Consider the following 16,186-nt stretch of genomic DNA (forward strand, 5'->3'; position numbering starts at 1 on the left):
TCTCCACCGGAGCACCTCCCGTCAATTTTGTGTTCTAATCACGACTCAAATGCTTCGCTCTCCACACAGATATAAAAGCTGCTGTCGGTTAATAAAAAAGTTGACGGGTGAACTCGATTGGACTCTTGTCATGTCAAAAAGTGATAAGACTTTTCAGTTTTACAGAAGTCACCATCTTTGATATTACTTTAGTCACTCTCGCTATGGTTACTGGTGAGAGAGTATGGGCTTGACTCCAGTTTTTGTTTCCTCGATGATATTCTTTATTGATCACCTGAATGTTTGTGTGTGGTATTCTTCATAACACAGCCAGACCACAAGCTTATATTACATTTACAGTTACTCTATTTATTTGTTTATAATTGTTGTAGTTTAAAATAAACAAAAATAAAATGTATTAATATTATTAGATATTTTAACCCTTTCGCATGTAAGTTTGAAATATTCTGGCTGACCCCCCAGCGTGAGTTTTTTGAAGCGACCGTTATTTAGAACGTATCACCAAAGACTATAGAATAACACAAGACATGTCACTCGTATTGTTTTGGATGGGAGAAAGTGTAACGCGCAATATGGCGGAATAAGTCCCGCCTTCTAAAGCCAAGAGCCAATCACCGACTGGTAAAGTCATCGCGTCACTTCAGCGGCCGTTAGAATCACCGGTTTCTATAGAAACAGTCAGACTCCGAAGAGACGCGCATTTAGGTCTGCGCATGCGCATTAGCTTGATCCAGCCTGAAAAAATTAGAGTTTTTTTGTCATGATTCGAGCGTTTAGAAACTAAATTTATGAGTCGGTTGTTGTTAGATTTCATTGGTGATTTCAAATATCAAATTTAATCGTAAGGTTGATGAACAGTTTTGGAGAATCTGATGTTTCCCCATTCAAAGAGATAGGAGCTGCATGATGCCCAGGATGCCCGAGAGGCGTTTCAAAGATGGCCGCCGAGTGAAATGACTTGTCTTAAAGGGACTTTGGTATCACTTTATGGTTTCCATAAAGTCATCGCTTGTTATGTGACACACCAAAGCACTGTATGAATGATAATCTGCTTTCATTTAATTTTTCCTTTGTTATTCAAAATATTCACAAATTTGTTGACTATAGCATGGAATATCTAATATTCTGATTGCCAAATATGTGAAAGTGGATGTGTTCTGCTGTTTAAACACCTTTATAACGATCCTGTTAGTTGAGCCATATGCGCGATGGGCGCCGCCATGTTAGTTTGCACCGCACAGAGAATCGGATCTGTTGGATTTACAACCTGTGAATTTATCCACTTCTCCCGAAATACATGAAAGTAAGTGAGTCGGTGAACTGGAGAAGAATAGAGTAAGCTTTAAAGTTACTTTCACAATGTGTATCTGATATGAATAAAACGTGTCGTCTAATTATAATGGAAAGGGTTGTTATTTCCTCTTCTATAGACATCATTGTGTATTTTACAAACTCTAAATATATTGTTTTGTTAGTACTCGTGTGTATTTAAATGTCTGAAATCTACAATAAACATTATTTGGTTGAAAACACTGCCTATATGTAATATATGAAAAGCGCTGCGCGCGTCCGTCTCTGGTTTAGCGCCAGCCAAAGGGCGCACGCACATTTGAATTTGGCAGTTGATCACGCGGTGCACTGAACGTTCTAATCACACCGGTGTGATCGTACGCTCCTGGGGCCAGACAAGACTGATCACACCGGTGTGATCGTACGTGTTAAAGGGATAATTAATAAGTTACGATTATATTAATAGAAATAATAATAAGTTCCAGTTATCTTATATAGTTAGTGTAGCTGGAAATTGAACAAAAACTGGTTTATATATTAAATAACCATGTAGTAACACCTGTTTTTGCATAACCCAAATACACAGTAAAAAAAATAGTAATATTTTATTACATTTTTAAAATAACTGTTTTCCATTTGAATATATTTTAAATTGTAATTTACACCTGTGATGGTAAAGCTGAATCTTCAGCATCATTACTCCAGTCTTCATTGTCACATGATCCTTCAGAAATCATTCTGATATGCTGATTTGCTGCTCAATAAACATTTCTTATTATTATCAATGTTGAAAACAGTATTTTTGTGGAAACCTTGATACATTTTTTCAGGATTCTTTAATAATCAGAAAGTTCAAATGAACAGAATTGGTTTGAAATAGAAATATTTCTGTAACCTTATACATGACTTTACTGTCACTTCTGATCAATTTAATGCATCTTTATAAGTATTTAAACCTTACTGACCCCCAAACTTTTGAACGGCAGTATATGTAACATGGGTTAAAAACAAGATTCAAAACAGTAAAGCTAACATAAAACGGATAATTAGTCAAAATTCTGTTTGGATGAGTCACATTTGAAGCTGTTGAAAAATATCCAATATGCGCACCTGTGTCAACACACCACAAGAATTCTATATTAATGAAACAAGTTTGTGATGTTGCTCATCATAAACTAAAATCGTTTCCTGCTGTTGCAAGCACCCCTTAGTAACAAGTTATTCCTCATTTTGACTTGTTTGGGACACATCGCTGTTGCAGTACATGTTTCCAAATGCAAATAAAGCAGTTCTGCCCACTGACAGATGCACAAATATAGCTACCTACAAATGTTATATAACAGTCTTTACCATGGCTTGATATACCACCAGCATATGTCCCTGCTCACAGTACTAGAGAGGTAGAGTGACATCTAGCATGTCTGAAAACGACACAGGCACTTTACCTTAAACACACTGGGTTTGTTCTGTTCAAAAGCAGAATATCAAACTCTATAAATCACCCAGTCACACGTATATTGTGGCACACATAATTAGGGCCGTATGATTTCTGCGATGTGATTAATGCAGATGGATTCACAGAATCCAATCCATTCATAAAAATGGAATTTACTGTATATCGTGAATGTCACAGTGATGCAGTGTCGTCTGAGGGCCCGAAGCTTTATAGCTAATCATGTTACAGACCTGATATCAATTAACTTAATAAGTTTTTACATTTACATTTACATTTACGCATTTGGCAGACGCTTTTATCCAAAGCGACTTACATTGCATTATACTACACATTTGTATCTGAGTATGTGCAATCCCTGGGATCGAACCCATGACCTTGGCATTGCTAGTGCCATGCTCTAACCACTGAGCTACAGGAAAGCTTAATAAGTTGCTAGATGTTCTCCCAGCTGATTTTTTTTTTCAAACTTTCTTGCTTTTTCAGCCATTTGTTGCCCCCGTGCCAACTTTTTTGAGACGTGTAGCAGGCATCAAATTTGAAATGAGCTCATTTAGTGGATAAAAGAGTAAAATTTCTCAGTTTAAACATTTATGTTATCTATGTTCTATTGTGAATAAAATATTGGCTCATGTGATTTGAAAGTCTTTTAGTTTTCATTTTATTCAAACTTAAAAACATCCCAACATTTCTGGAATTCGGGTTGTAAATAAATAAAATAAAAAATTTTATAGGGCACTATAATTGTTAATACATTTTATTGATTCGATTAAAATATTAATATTAAAATTAAACCATTAAAAAAATTTAAATAAACAGGATTTTTTAGGGTCTCACACAGAGCTGGGAAAATTACTTATGAATCGGTTACCAATTCCAAATCACATGACAAAAATTGTAGTTAGTAACGTAATCCATTACATTACACATTTAACGAAATATAATCCGACTACTTTTTGGTTACTTTTACATTACTTTTGACCAAACTCATTTATCACATTGATTTGAAAAGGATAATCTTGTACCATATTGATGTAAAAATACAAAGAGAAAAAAAAAAATATATATATATTCCATTCATTGTTATTAACAACATAAAGTGCATTAAATATTACATTACGTCAGGGTTTCCAGAACCGGGTTTGTGAGTTTAATGAAAAACTATTAAGTAATTAAATCATAAAAATGTCAATAAATCATACATTTTATCATTATTATTATTTACTTAATCTTATTATTGACCTAGTCATTACCTTAAAATTTCAAGAAGTACTTCAAGTAAATATAATAGCTGACAAAAAGTTAAATGACTCACTGGGTGATAATTCAAATAATAATTAATGTGTTTTGTCAGGAGCTGATTAGACATGTGTGATGTTGCGATGTTGAGAAAACACTCAAAAATGAAATGATTTCTGTAAATCCACTGATCAAAATCTGTGTGGGTCTCAGTTTTCACTGACTGGCTCATGACTAGTGGCTGGTTCCACAAATCTGAAAGACCATCAGAACGTATATATAAGAAGTAGGCTTTTTAGAAAGGACAATTTTTAAAGTAGTCAATGAATTATAAATAATTTACTGCCATTTGTTAGAACAACCTAATCATCTAATCAATAAAAATAAATAAATAAATAACTGTAGAGTGGTACGAGTATAAGGAACATAATCTAATTACAAGTACTTAATTTTTAGAAACTGATTACATAATCCAGATTACATGTAATCAGTTACTACCCAGCACTAGTCTCACAGTAGTGTCAGTAAAAGCTGGTTGGGATGATGAGCCAGTTTAAAGAAGATTTATGATGAGCCTGTTTAAATCGTCTACCAATGATCGCAAACCGCCTCTCGCTAGCATGATGATTTCAAGGGGTTCTTTCTCTGTGCCTGGCCTGCAGAGTCTGTGTCGAACAGGCTAAATATTTATCAGGGAGAGTTTCATTCAATGTACTCATTGACCGATTCCCACAATGAAGGCTGAGGCAGAGGCGTTTCACTCAGCAAGAGGGTGACAAAGACACACTGTCCAAAAACGGTGTAACTGAAAGACGTGGCTGACATTGTTTCATCCGTTGTCAAACTGCATCCACAACAGAATATCTATGGACATAGAGGCCTTCTGTACAATTGACTAAGCTTCTTGGCTTACTAATGCCTTTATGTATGCCATAAGCACATACTGTAGCAGGTAGACTGTTCGTCACCTCTGAAACACTGCCCTCTGCCAGCGACTCTCAGAGCCAATGCAGACAAGAACCCCGTGGACCACAATATGACTCAATGAAATTTGAACATCAACAGCAGTCCTATTTAATATCTCTGTTCATTTTTTAGTGAACAAATTGTTGACATCAACTGACTGGTACCAAATGTTTGGTTGTGTGATGACGCCTGACATTTGATGATGCATTTTGTTGCCATATTTCTAACAATAACTGCTGCTCTGCATGCAAAGAGCAGACTTCTGCTTCATTATTACAGATGCATTTTATATCTTTACAAACTATCTCGACCTGTTACAGAAGGGCCTTTATTTATGCAACGGAAAAAGTTTAATCAATTTCTAATCAAAAACTGTTTTTGTAATTACAATATTTGGGGTCAGTAATTTTTTTTTTTTAAGAAATTAATCATTTTATTCAGCATTGACGCATTAAATTCATCAAGAGTGACAATGAAGACATTTATGTTACAAAAGATTTCCATTTCAAATAGAAATCTTTCAATTCATCAAAGAATACTGAATCATTGTTTCCACAAAAAAATGAAGCAGTACAACTATTTTCAACATTGTTCATAATAAGAAATGTTTCTTGAGCAGCAAATCAGCATATTAGATTGATTTCTGAAAGATCATGTGACACTGAAGTCTGGAGTAAGGATGCTGAAAAATCAGCTTTACCATCACAGGATTAAATTACATTTTAAAATATATATAAAAAAAAAAAAAAAAAAAAAAAAAAGAATAGTCACAATATTATTTTTTACTGTATTTTGATCAAATAAATACATTTTTGAGTATAAGAGACCTGTCTCAAAAACATTACAAATTCTTACCAACCCCAAACCTTTGAACGGTAGCATATAACATTTACATTACATTACTTTTACATTATAAAGGGGTACAACTGCCACTGAGATGAATGGACATGCAAACAGATTTCTCAAGGTATTACAAACAGTCTTTGGTCGATATTTTGGACAAATGTTTCAATACAGCAGCGTATTTACATTACGTATAAAAAATCAATTTGAACAAAAATTCCAGGACCATCAAATAAAGCACACATTTCACAAACACGCTGAATTAATCATTCAAATGCCATCAAAACTCATTAACAATGTTCTCAAGTCCTGTGGATGGCTGTGATCCCTCCATCACTCTAGTCCACACAGTAAGAGCAGCCTCTTCATTCATAACAAATCACACAGAGCAAAACAATACTCAGAGTTGTGCTCAGGGAGCTGGTGGGTGCCGATTTGCTCAGAGGTCTCTGAGGACATGTTGTTGATGCCCTCTCAATCATACATATGGAGAGACAAAATGTAAATGGCCGATGCACGAGTGGGATTCATGAATAAAAATCTTACTGAAAAGTTTCTCAGTTGCGTAGGGGAAGATCCAAACACCAGAGACATTGTGCTCTAAATGCCAAATGCAGAGATACAGATGGACCATGAGGGATGGACAGTGACAGTTTAATTATTAGCAGGTTTTAAAAGGATGAAACGATCATCATGAAATTTAACAAATGACAATACAAAAATCCACAAGCTTTCTGAATAATACAATTAATTTATTACAGCATTACACTAGCAAGAAAAATCACAAATAACCATGTAATATTCCAAGTGTTTCTCCTAGAGAGCAATGAGATTAAATGTAGAGCAAATGGTGACATTATTTGTAAGTATACAGACTTTTAGTAATCTCAAGGAAGTCTTTTTTAAAAAACAAACTGCTCAGATTTGCCAGCTGTGCTCTCTACATTAATTTTGGATCAATAGAGTGTCTACATAAATTAAATGAAAAGTATTAAAAATCTAGTTAAATGTGTGTGAAGTTGATCTGAAAAAAACAAAACAAAACAAAACAAAAACTTTTACAACAAAACTAAGTGCAAATTTAATGACTAAAAATGTGGTGGAACTGTAATTTTTTTTTTTTTTTTTTGAATACCTTCAAAACAAAATCTTTTACTTTATTTTCAACACATTTTCAAATATTAACAAGCAGTGATGCAGTTTAGTTAAAATATTTTTTCTAATAAATGATAAAAGATTATGCCAAAGGATTTTGTTCATTTAAAGGGATAGTTCACCCAAAAATGAAAATTCTTTCAAACTCCTAGGTATATATGACTATCTTCTTTCAGACAAACACAATTGAAGATGTATTTAAAAATATCCTGGCTCTTCCAAGCACTATAATGGTTGTGGGGGGGACAAAAAAACCCTTCTTCATTATCAGAACAGTTGTATTACCCTGACTTTTGCTGAGTTTATGCCAAAAAAAAAAAAGAAAAAAAGTCTAAATGAATTTAATTCAGAAATTAAAAAAACATGCTCATTAGACAAAGACATGCTAAGAAGACAAATTAACAGATGTGGACAAAAATGAGTCCCATTTAAACACATGCATTAGGTGTTTTTATCCAAAGAAACTTGCATTGCATTCATGGCACACATCTTATCGGTTCATGGATTCCCCGGGAATCAACCCCATGGCATTGAAATTCTACATTCTTATATTTTTATTTGTCTGTTTTGATTCCTCCTAAGGCGTTTTAGCAGAAACTTCCTAGACAAAGTCAATATTTAAATAAAACATAACTGAACAACTTCAGAGCAAAAAAAAAAAAAAAATTCCTTTGGGCCAAAAACAAATACATGCACTTGTACAAAATGCAATGTATAATACAGGATCCTTTTCATTCATCTTTGACCTCTCAAGAAAAATAAATAAATACTCCTATCCGGTTGCCATAGTAACCATAGGATTATTCCCACTGTTGGGTATAGACTCGGTTCTGCCAGAACAGTTGGAGCACTGATAATATTTGCGAACACCGCTGGGCAAGGAAAAGCTCCCTTTAAGGGTATGGCGCACCCTCTTCTGAATGCTGTAAGACGAGGCAGTGTGCCCTTGATGCGGCTGCAATGAAATATTTACAGCCCCCTCTATATTACACATATTTCTTGTGACAGTTGCACAGAAGGACAAGATAAATGGCATCGAGTTCAACAGACTGGCATCTTCAGAGGACAACAAATGAAGCTTCGTAGTAACACAACCATGAATGGTTAGGAGAAGAAGAGGTTGTATTGGACAGGTGCTACTGACCAAGGCTGACACCATCTCACCAGCGCTAGGGGCGAACAACTGCTCCGACACACACACTCACACAGCGTTCAGTCAGAGTGAGCCAGTCAGGGCAGAAGTGCAAGACGTGGCACCTGCTGGGTTCTCAGCTGCCCGTTTCCCCCACCTGCCATGCCACCCAAGAGCATGACAAACCCCAAAGCAGTGCCACCACCGCACCATGTATGAACGCTCCTGCTGCGGCCGCTCAGCAGCACCCTGCTCAGCTGAGATATCCCACAGTCCTCTTCTGCATAGGTAGGCTTCCCTCAAGCTGAGGCTCCTGTGGATACATGCATCTAATGGAGAAATATTTTTTGAGCACATTTTAATCTGAACTTACTACTAGTTCTAAAGCATTTTATCCAAGATTTTTTGTGTATAATGTAACAGAAACAGTATTAGTTTATGTATGCTTGACAACAACAGACAACCTTATGATCATTTTATATTTGTACTGGTAATTGTTACATATTAGAGCTGAATGATTCTGGATAAATTAATAATCACGTTTTTTTTTTTTGTTTGTTTGTTTCAAACAGAGATCACGATTCTGAACAAACAACTAAATAAAATAATGTAATTCACTAGAGGTTCTGGAAAAATGTTAATTCCTGCAGTGCATTTAAAATGTTTAATTCATCTGGATTAATTTAAAAACAAACACAGAATGATTCAATGACTTTCTCTCATTAATACTTCACTCGTTAAATTACTGGGTAAATCAGCATTTTTGAACAAATCTCTTGAATGAATGATTCAATGACAAATAAATTTTTAACAGTCACTTATTGCCACCTTGTGGCATAAAGATGTAATCAAGGCAATCATTATTCGAAGCACCAAATTACTTTCAAAACGTGATTCGCTCTATTTTGATCGCTACTAGGGTTGCACGATACCATTTTTTAAGGACCGAGTGCCGATATTTTTTTCTGGTACCGATCCCAATGCCTATACATATTATTAATTATTAATCTAAATTTTCTTTCTTTTTTTTTTTTTTTTGGGTGATGTGGCAGTTTTCCAAGCACAACACAGTGAGACTAATGAATGTAGGACAGTTTCTTTATTATAACTCCAATGAAAAAAACTAATAATTTTGATGTGCTTGTCACAAACTTAAAGCGCAAATTTCACAGTGTCCAATAACCTTCAAAAGGCATAATTACCAAAGTCATAATAAAAACAAAAACAAAGTCTTTTTTAACCTGCCTTTCAAAAAGTGCTAAACTATTACAGAACAAAATTTTATAACGTAACACTGTGAACCAATGAAAACAACCTAGAGTGACCAGATTTCTCATGGTGCAATACGGTACGAGTGGGCAATATGACCATGATATGAGAAATTGTATTTCTTTCACGATAGATATATATATATACACACACACATTCATTAAACATCATTTGTTGTTTTATTAACATTAAATGGCAAATATTTAATTGGGCTATTGTCATTTTAAGACCGAATCCATGGATGTAATATCTGACACATATCCTGTTTTCACCCACCTGTTTACGTCCACGTATGCCATAACTGACTGTATTTATGTGAAATACTCCACACGATGGACATTTTGACAACTGTTTGTGAATTTGACCATTCAGACGCAATGAGAACTGATCGCACACTGTCTCAGAGAACTGGGATCCCGTGCGAGAGAGAGAGAGAGAGAGAGAGAGCGCTTCTGGTCTATGTCATTCAGTGCGATTTGCATGCAGTTCGCAATGTGTGGGTTGTCATCATTAATTTTGAAGTATCTCCACACCCCTGAGGCTGTCATTGTTTCTGCTGTGTGAGGTCACGTGAGGTATTGGTCTTTGGTATCAAGAGAATTTTTATGAGTACAAGTACATGAGCTTGGTATCGGGCATCCCTAATCGCTACCATAGACAACAGTGTTATCCGAACTATAAACTTTTATCCCAGTACTTTTGTGATAATACAAATATTTGTGACACAGAAATAATGATACTGTGAGGTTGAAAAGACTGTTTGTTAAGCCGTTTCATACCTACACATGATAACAGTTTCCTCATTCCGGTGTGATTTTGTCATAGGTTTATTAGACACAGGCGAATTTTGTGGGTGTTTGATTCGAGATCTCGATCTTTTAACAATTAATCGTGCAGCTCTATTACGTTTATCAGAATAGAATAGGGAAACACAATTTTGTTCGAATTTCTGTTTGTTTTTTGAGTGTGAATAGGACATGATAAAGAAGCAGATTAACAAGGGGTGACAGATCTTTTTTCTTTGTGATGTACATCCGAGTGAAATATCGGGCAGGGACTTAGTTCTATCTATCAGCAGATCTGCATAAAAGCTTACAGTCGATTGTAAGAAAGGGGGTGGTTTAAGAGTACTAAATGATTGGAGAAATCCGGCATACATCACCAGAGAGAAGTCTGTAATTTCACCGGAAGATTGAGTTATGATATTTTGTTTAAACATTATGAGGTCAATTTTTTAAAGAAACGTACACATGGATGAATCATGCACAATAAAAGCAATAATGTGCATTTAGAAAACATACTTTAAACCTTAATTTAAACAAACTTACAGCAGGAAATGATTGTAATTTTTTAAACCGTGTCCATTCACATTAAGCCTTTTCATGCTAACCCCTTCAGCCTTTTTCCTCATCCCAGAAAAAAATACAGACAGACCAAGATTAATCTGAAGATTAAGTGTACGAACAGGGACAGAGTCAGAGTACAGTTTGAGATTATAGCCCCACACCTTTCATGTGCTTCGTGTCACCATATGGACAATTAAACACAATAGGTATATACACAAATAACAAATAGCCAGCTAGCAAAAGAGCTACAAACGACTAACTTTCAGCCACTCAGAGGGCAGAATCCACTCCACTGAATAAAACACAACACGACTAAAACACATTACACCTGTTTACAGGTTCAACAACAACACAGAACCTCTCTCTTTAATAATACTCAACAAATGAGAAACATTATCATTAGCCCGCTAGTCTACAAACAAACACTTGATAAGAGCCAGTGAAGAGAGCAGCCAAAGCTGCTTCAGAGGAGATTACAGCATAAAAGCTTCTAAGACAATCATTCTCACATTCTTTATGATAAAATCCCTTTTCTTCCCTCTGCCCCCTTTATAGCGATAAAGGGATTAACCAATGAGGAATTATGCATTACAGTATTTTAATATCAAGGGAGGGGAGGTTACAGAGGGCATAGAATAAAACTAGAGTAAGAAAATGAATAATTTCTCATTTCTTTCGTAAGGTAAGATATTGTACTGACAAACCAATATGGGGATTTTTGTGCCTGTTGTAAACTTCTGCAAATTGAGACTCACGCTGGACAAATACAGGGTTCAAAGAGAACAAATCACTTGATATTCTATTTGAGCATGTTTTTAGACGCATTTTGAATGTGTGAAAGAAAAGGCGGCAATGAGTTTCATTCACAGAGAGTGCATTTATGAAAACAAACTACATAAGGACGGATGCTTTAAACCTAAAAATACCTAGTCATAACAAAACTGAAATGATTTTTAATATCACATTCGCTGCATACTATTCTCAGAAAAGAAACACTCAAGTGTGCATCAAACTTTGACAAGAATCTTGAGTCGTTGTAATGATCTTTTATGATTTTTCACAAATACTCCAGGATGTATTACAGGTCATATGTCTGCCATATTAAGTGACAATAAATAAAGCTGTGATGGGGGGGAGGGGGGGAGGTATTACTGAATCGACATCATCGCTGAGATCCTAATGCCCCTGGGCTTTGTGACTAGTTCTCTATTGAGAGTTCAACTTCATAACCCACTTTTCTAGCTTCCACTTTACAGTTCTGTTCTTAGCCTTCTTCATCACAATCTATTCAACTCATGAGCCAATAGAGAAAAATCATTTGAACTGGGTGGATCATTTTTAGCCATCCAGATATAGCCATTAAATCTACAGTTTATCCTTTAGACACCCTGAGATAAATGTGAGATAACTACATATTTAAACTGAAAAAAAGATAAGCAAGGTGATTGGAAATTAAAGCATAGGGGGTAACTAGTTATAAACTGCCTTTCAAGCCAGTAAAATCATGTTTAACATGCAAAAATTCTTCTGCAGAACAAATGATTTGATTGTAGGATCTATAATCATGGAAAACTCATATGAACATCACTATAATACAGTAACAATTTCACTCAATTTAAAACAAAAATCTATTACTAAATAAAATGCGTCATTATTCTGAATTTAACCAGATTTTCTGTAAACAATTTGTGTTTGTTCAATACACTAGAATTTAAATATGAATGTTTGTATTGCATGCTTCAAAATCATATTTTTTATTGTTTGTATTTGGTGAATAATCATTTTATCAGATAACAAAATGAATTATTCCTAACAAACTAGATAATTAAAATATCAGACTTGCCACCACACATAAGCACAGCAACAGGATATGACAAATGAAAATAGGAAATATGTCTAAACCTTCCCTGGTGGTTAAAAAAACCAGATTGTTTAATACATTCACAAAAACAGACACTTCAATAACAAGGACATAAATTAAAGATTTCTGGTTAATTACAGTTGTCTAGCACACACTCCTCAACTAATTGCACAGCCATAAAACAAGCTATTGATTCATATTTAAACTGTGATCACATTAAGGTGAATTTAATTATTTTGGTTATTTGGACAAAATTTCAGATGATTTTGAAACATTATCAATGAACTGTAAAATGTGTCATTTAAAACTGATTCAAATGACATCCAAAAACAATATTTTAGTAGCCCTGGAGACACGAAACTTTTTACATCTATTGCATACATGCAGCTCTGCTCTGCCCAGTATCTTGCTTCCACTCCCTTATTGCAAACACACAGGACTCCATAATAAAACATCACAGGGAAACAGGGAGAATCCTGAAAGGAGCACAGCCTGCTCAGCAAAGCACTGCTTATTGTAAGCCACAAATTTAACAATCCAAAAGTAACATACATCAATGGAAAGCACAGCTGCTATTCAAAAGATTTTGTAAACCAATAAAACCACTGCAATAGATCTTTCACAAAACACACAGAAAAAAAATTACTGGGACAAAATTACTGCTCTAAATAGATATCCAAAACCAATTCACAAAAATATCATTTTAAATAATTCTCTTACAATAATTCTCTACTCTTTATTCTCATTCTGATTATTCAAATTAGACTATTGTACAAAATGTGAAAATAAACTGATAATATAATACCCATGTCCTATTTCATTACATTGAATTATTAAACTTATATGTAACATTTAGAATTACTTAAGACAGATGACTCAACATCCAGGTAAGAGGTAAAAGTTAAAATCCTTAGTCTTGTTTCACAGCTTGTTACAGCTTATTGGTGAAAATATAAAAAAGCAAAGGGACACTGAAAACAATGGATCATAATGGTATATAATCAAACAATAGTTAATAACTTATAGATCAATATGGCAATATGGCAAAAACAATACTCATTTAAAATGTAATATGCCTATTTTTGCCATACGCAACATGTGATAATATTTCAACATTGTTGTACATGCTATATTAAACTGCATATACATATACATATTTATTTTTTAAAAAACAGACATAATATATCTACTTAAAATAATTCACAAAGAATTCAACTCTCAAAAAACATGTTTACTTTTAATTATTTATGTAAATTATAAAGTCTGTTCAGCAAATGCAATATAGAATAATAAACAAATACAATTACAATATTCATTTATTTAGGCCAATTTAGACTCTTTAATTTAATGTTATCAATTTAATCTCACCTATATCTTTTTTTTGTAAAGTCTTGCCAAACAATAAAACCAGTATAATCTTTAAGCCAACAATTCTGTAAACAAGCAAGTCATGGTATGACAAATCTGAATAATAATAATAATAATAATAATAATAATAATAATAAATATTGACTCATTCTACTAAATGCCACTTTCTTTAGGCTTAATCCTGTGAAAAATACCAGTGTTATACGAAAACATTCAGTCGTAATGCATTCACTTTTAACAGGTAGGCTATCTCTACCAAAGTATGGATATGTAAATTAAACATATAAATTAAAACAACTGTTAATAAGCACACCTTCAACTGCATTAAACACAGAATACACTTATGATTTCGTGAAATATCGATATCACCTCAAATTACATTGTGTTCAGGTTGATACAATTAATCACAACAGCAACAACAAACGGCTCCATTGAATAACCTTGTCACGTGCAAACAACATATTAGCATTACTCAGTAAATTCGAACTAAAATGCACTGTAAAATTAACACTGACGTAAATAATAACTAAAATACCTATAACCACTGGGCATAGGAGACTAAAGAACCATGCCTAACGCATAAAACGCATAAGCACCTTGTGTGTGAGGATTATATCCCGACATAAATGCGTCCAGATATCGCTCATGTGTAATTTGAGCCCCTCCAGTTCGCTTCAGATTACGTTTCTGATTCTAGAAGCACTCTAGAACTGCGTGAAACGTTCTAGAACGAGCAGCACACACACTTTCTGCTCGTGCATGCTGCTTTCAGTCATGTTAGGTTGAGTCTAGCAGCAGCATGGCCGACTCTTCCAAATCAAAGACTGGCCATCTTGACTGCGCACTTTATGCAACACGCTCCCCGAGTTACATGCGACCCTGTGAGGCGCCAGAGACCAGTATGATTGTGGTTTACGAAATAACAGCAATGGTTATTTTTCGATTTAAAGCGTTTTGAGTGACGACTTGTGTGACGGGAAGACGCCGTAAACAAGCGTACATTTGATGTAAACTATGAGTCTGTACATGTAATTTTACACAAGCCCTTAAATCTCAAGGTTGTGGGCTGTTCTCTAGCCATTTCTATGCCGCCCTCCCGTGGAACACACACGCAGGGCCTATAGGGGAAATCACGTGGGCCACGGAAGGGCCTAAACACGCGCCATGAGGTCATGCACAATGATCTTGTTCTTGTACAATTCAAGCATAAGAAAAAAGGGCGTAATTTCTGATTTCAGATATGTGTTGGGTTAAACTTTATTCCTATGTTTGCATTCACAACCTGGATCTATTGCACATAAAACACGGCGTGTTTAAGCTTTTAAAGAGGGGGGAAATGACAGCACAATTTGGGCTAGATAATGCAAGGAAACACCCAATATCAGTATTCTTTTTTTATTTTTTTAATGATTGACACATACATTCAGAGAGCGCTTTACAGTTGATAACTTTAAGACAGCGTAATTTGAGTCAAGTGTGCTTAAAATGAAATTCAAGAGCTCGTTAACCCTGACAAGAAACGTAATAATTAAGGCAATAATATGAACAGGCAAGAAAAAAATGAGTAGTTAATAAAAGTTAAGCTTGAGAAGGAAATATACAAAAAGCTAAATCTAAAAATTAAATTACACATCACAGCTTCATAAAGACAAAACACCGCACCACCAGCGTCCAAATGCAGCAGACTTCACGCTTCTTTGCATTGCAAAAGAATATAAATAAAGTGAAATTATTACCTTAGTTTTTTAGGAACAGAGTAGTCGACCTCGATGACTTTCCCATGTAATTCAACTTTCCCTGCGAGCAGGAAACAGAACAAATGACCACAATTACAGTGTGCATTATCGACAGCTGATATATTTCAGCGTTTTTATTATATTTGTAAAACAAACAACAGTGCGTGAAGCACGTAAATACGTGGGACACAATAGCACGTGCAAGTTCGTGCTTATAAATGCACGTCGGCAACGTAGTGAGTTTTATCATGTCTACATGTAAGGTGGAATATCTTAACCACATGTCCTGTTATGCCTGATTATATTATGCGAAATGCTTGATGAGCTGATACGATATGAAGAATGGGCAGCCATGCTTTCCACTCCCACTAACCACATACGAGCAATGAGGAGAGTTTGAAGAATGGGAGGTCAAAGGATAAGACTCTTCTGCCTAAATTTGTCCTGTTTCTTCAAGTCGGTTACTTTTATGTTGCATTCACGAAGACTCGCGAGCGTGCGAGGAGAATATAGAGGTGCTGTGCATCT

At 34.9% G+C, this 16,186-nt stretch overlaps 1 protein-coding gene across 4 annotated transcripts in view; it reads right to left on the reverse strand.

Moving 5' to 3' along the window:
* igf2bp2a (insulin-like growth factor 2 mRNA binding protein 2a) overlaps nucleotides 1–16,186 on the reverse strand; it is a 72,917-nt gene that overhangs the window by 55,809 nt on the left and 922 nt on the right. For all 4 annotated transcript variants that reach the window (XM_067408531.1, XM_067408530.1, XM_067408528.1 and 1 more), the window contains exon 2: nucleotides 15,659–15,719. In XM_067408531.1, coding sequence (XP_067264632.1) covers nucleotides 15,659–15,719 — 61 coding nt within the window. The remainder of the gene's footprint in view (nucleotides 1–15,658; nucleotides 15,720–16,186) is intronic.

The sequence above is a fragment of the Chanodichthys erythropterus genome, chromosome 14 (assembly GCF_024489055.1).
Source record: "Chanodichthys erythropterus isolate Z2021 chromosome 14, ASM2448905v1, whole genome shotgun sequence".
NCBI lineage: Eukaryota > Metazoa > Chordata > Actinopteri > Cypriniformes > Xenocyprididae > Chanodichthys > Chanodichthys erythropterus.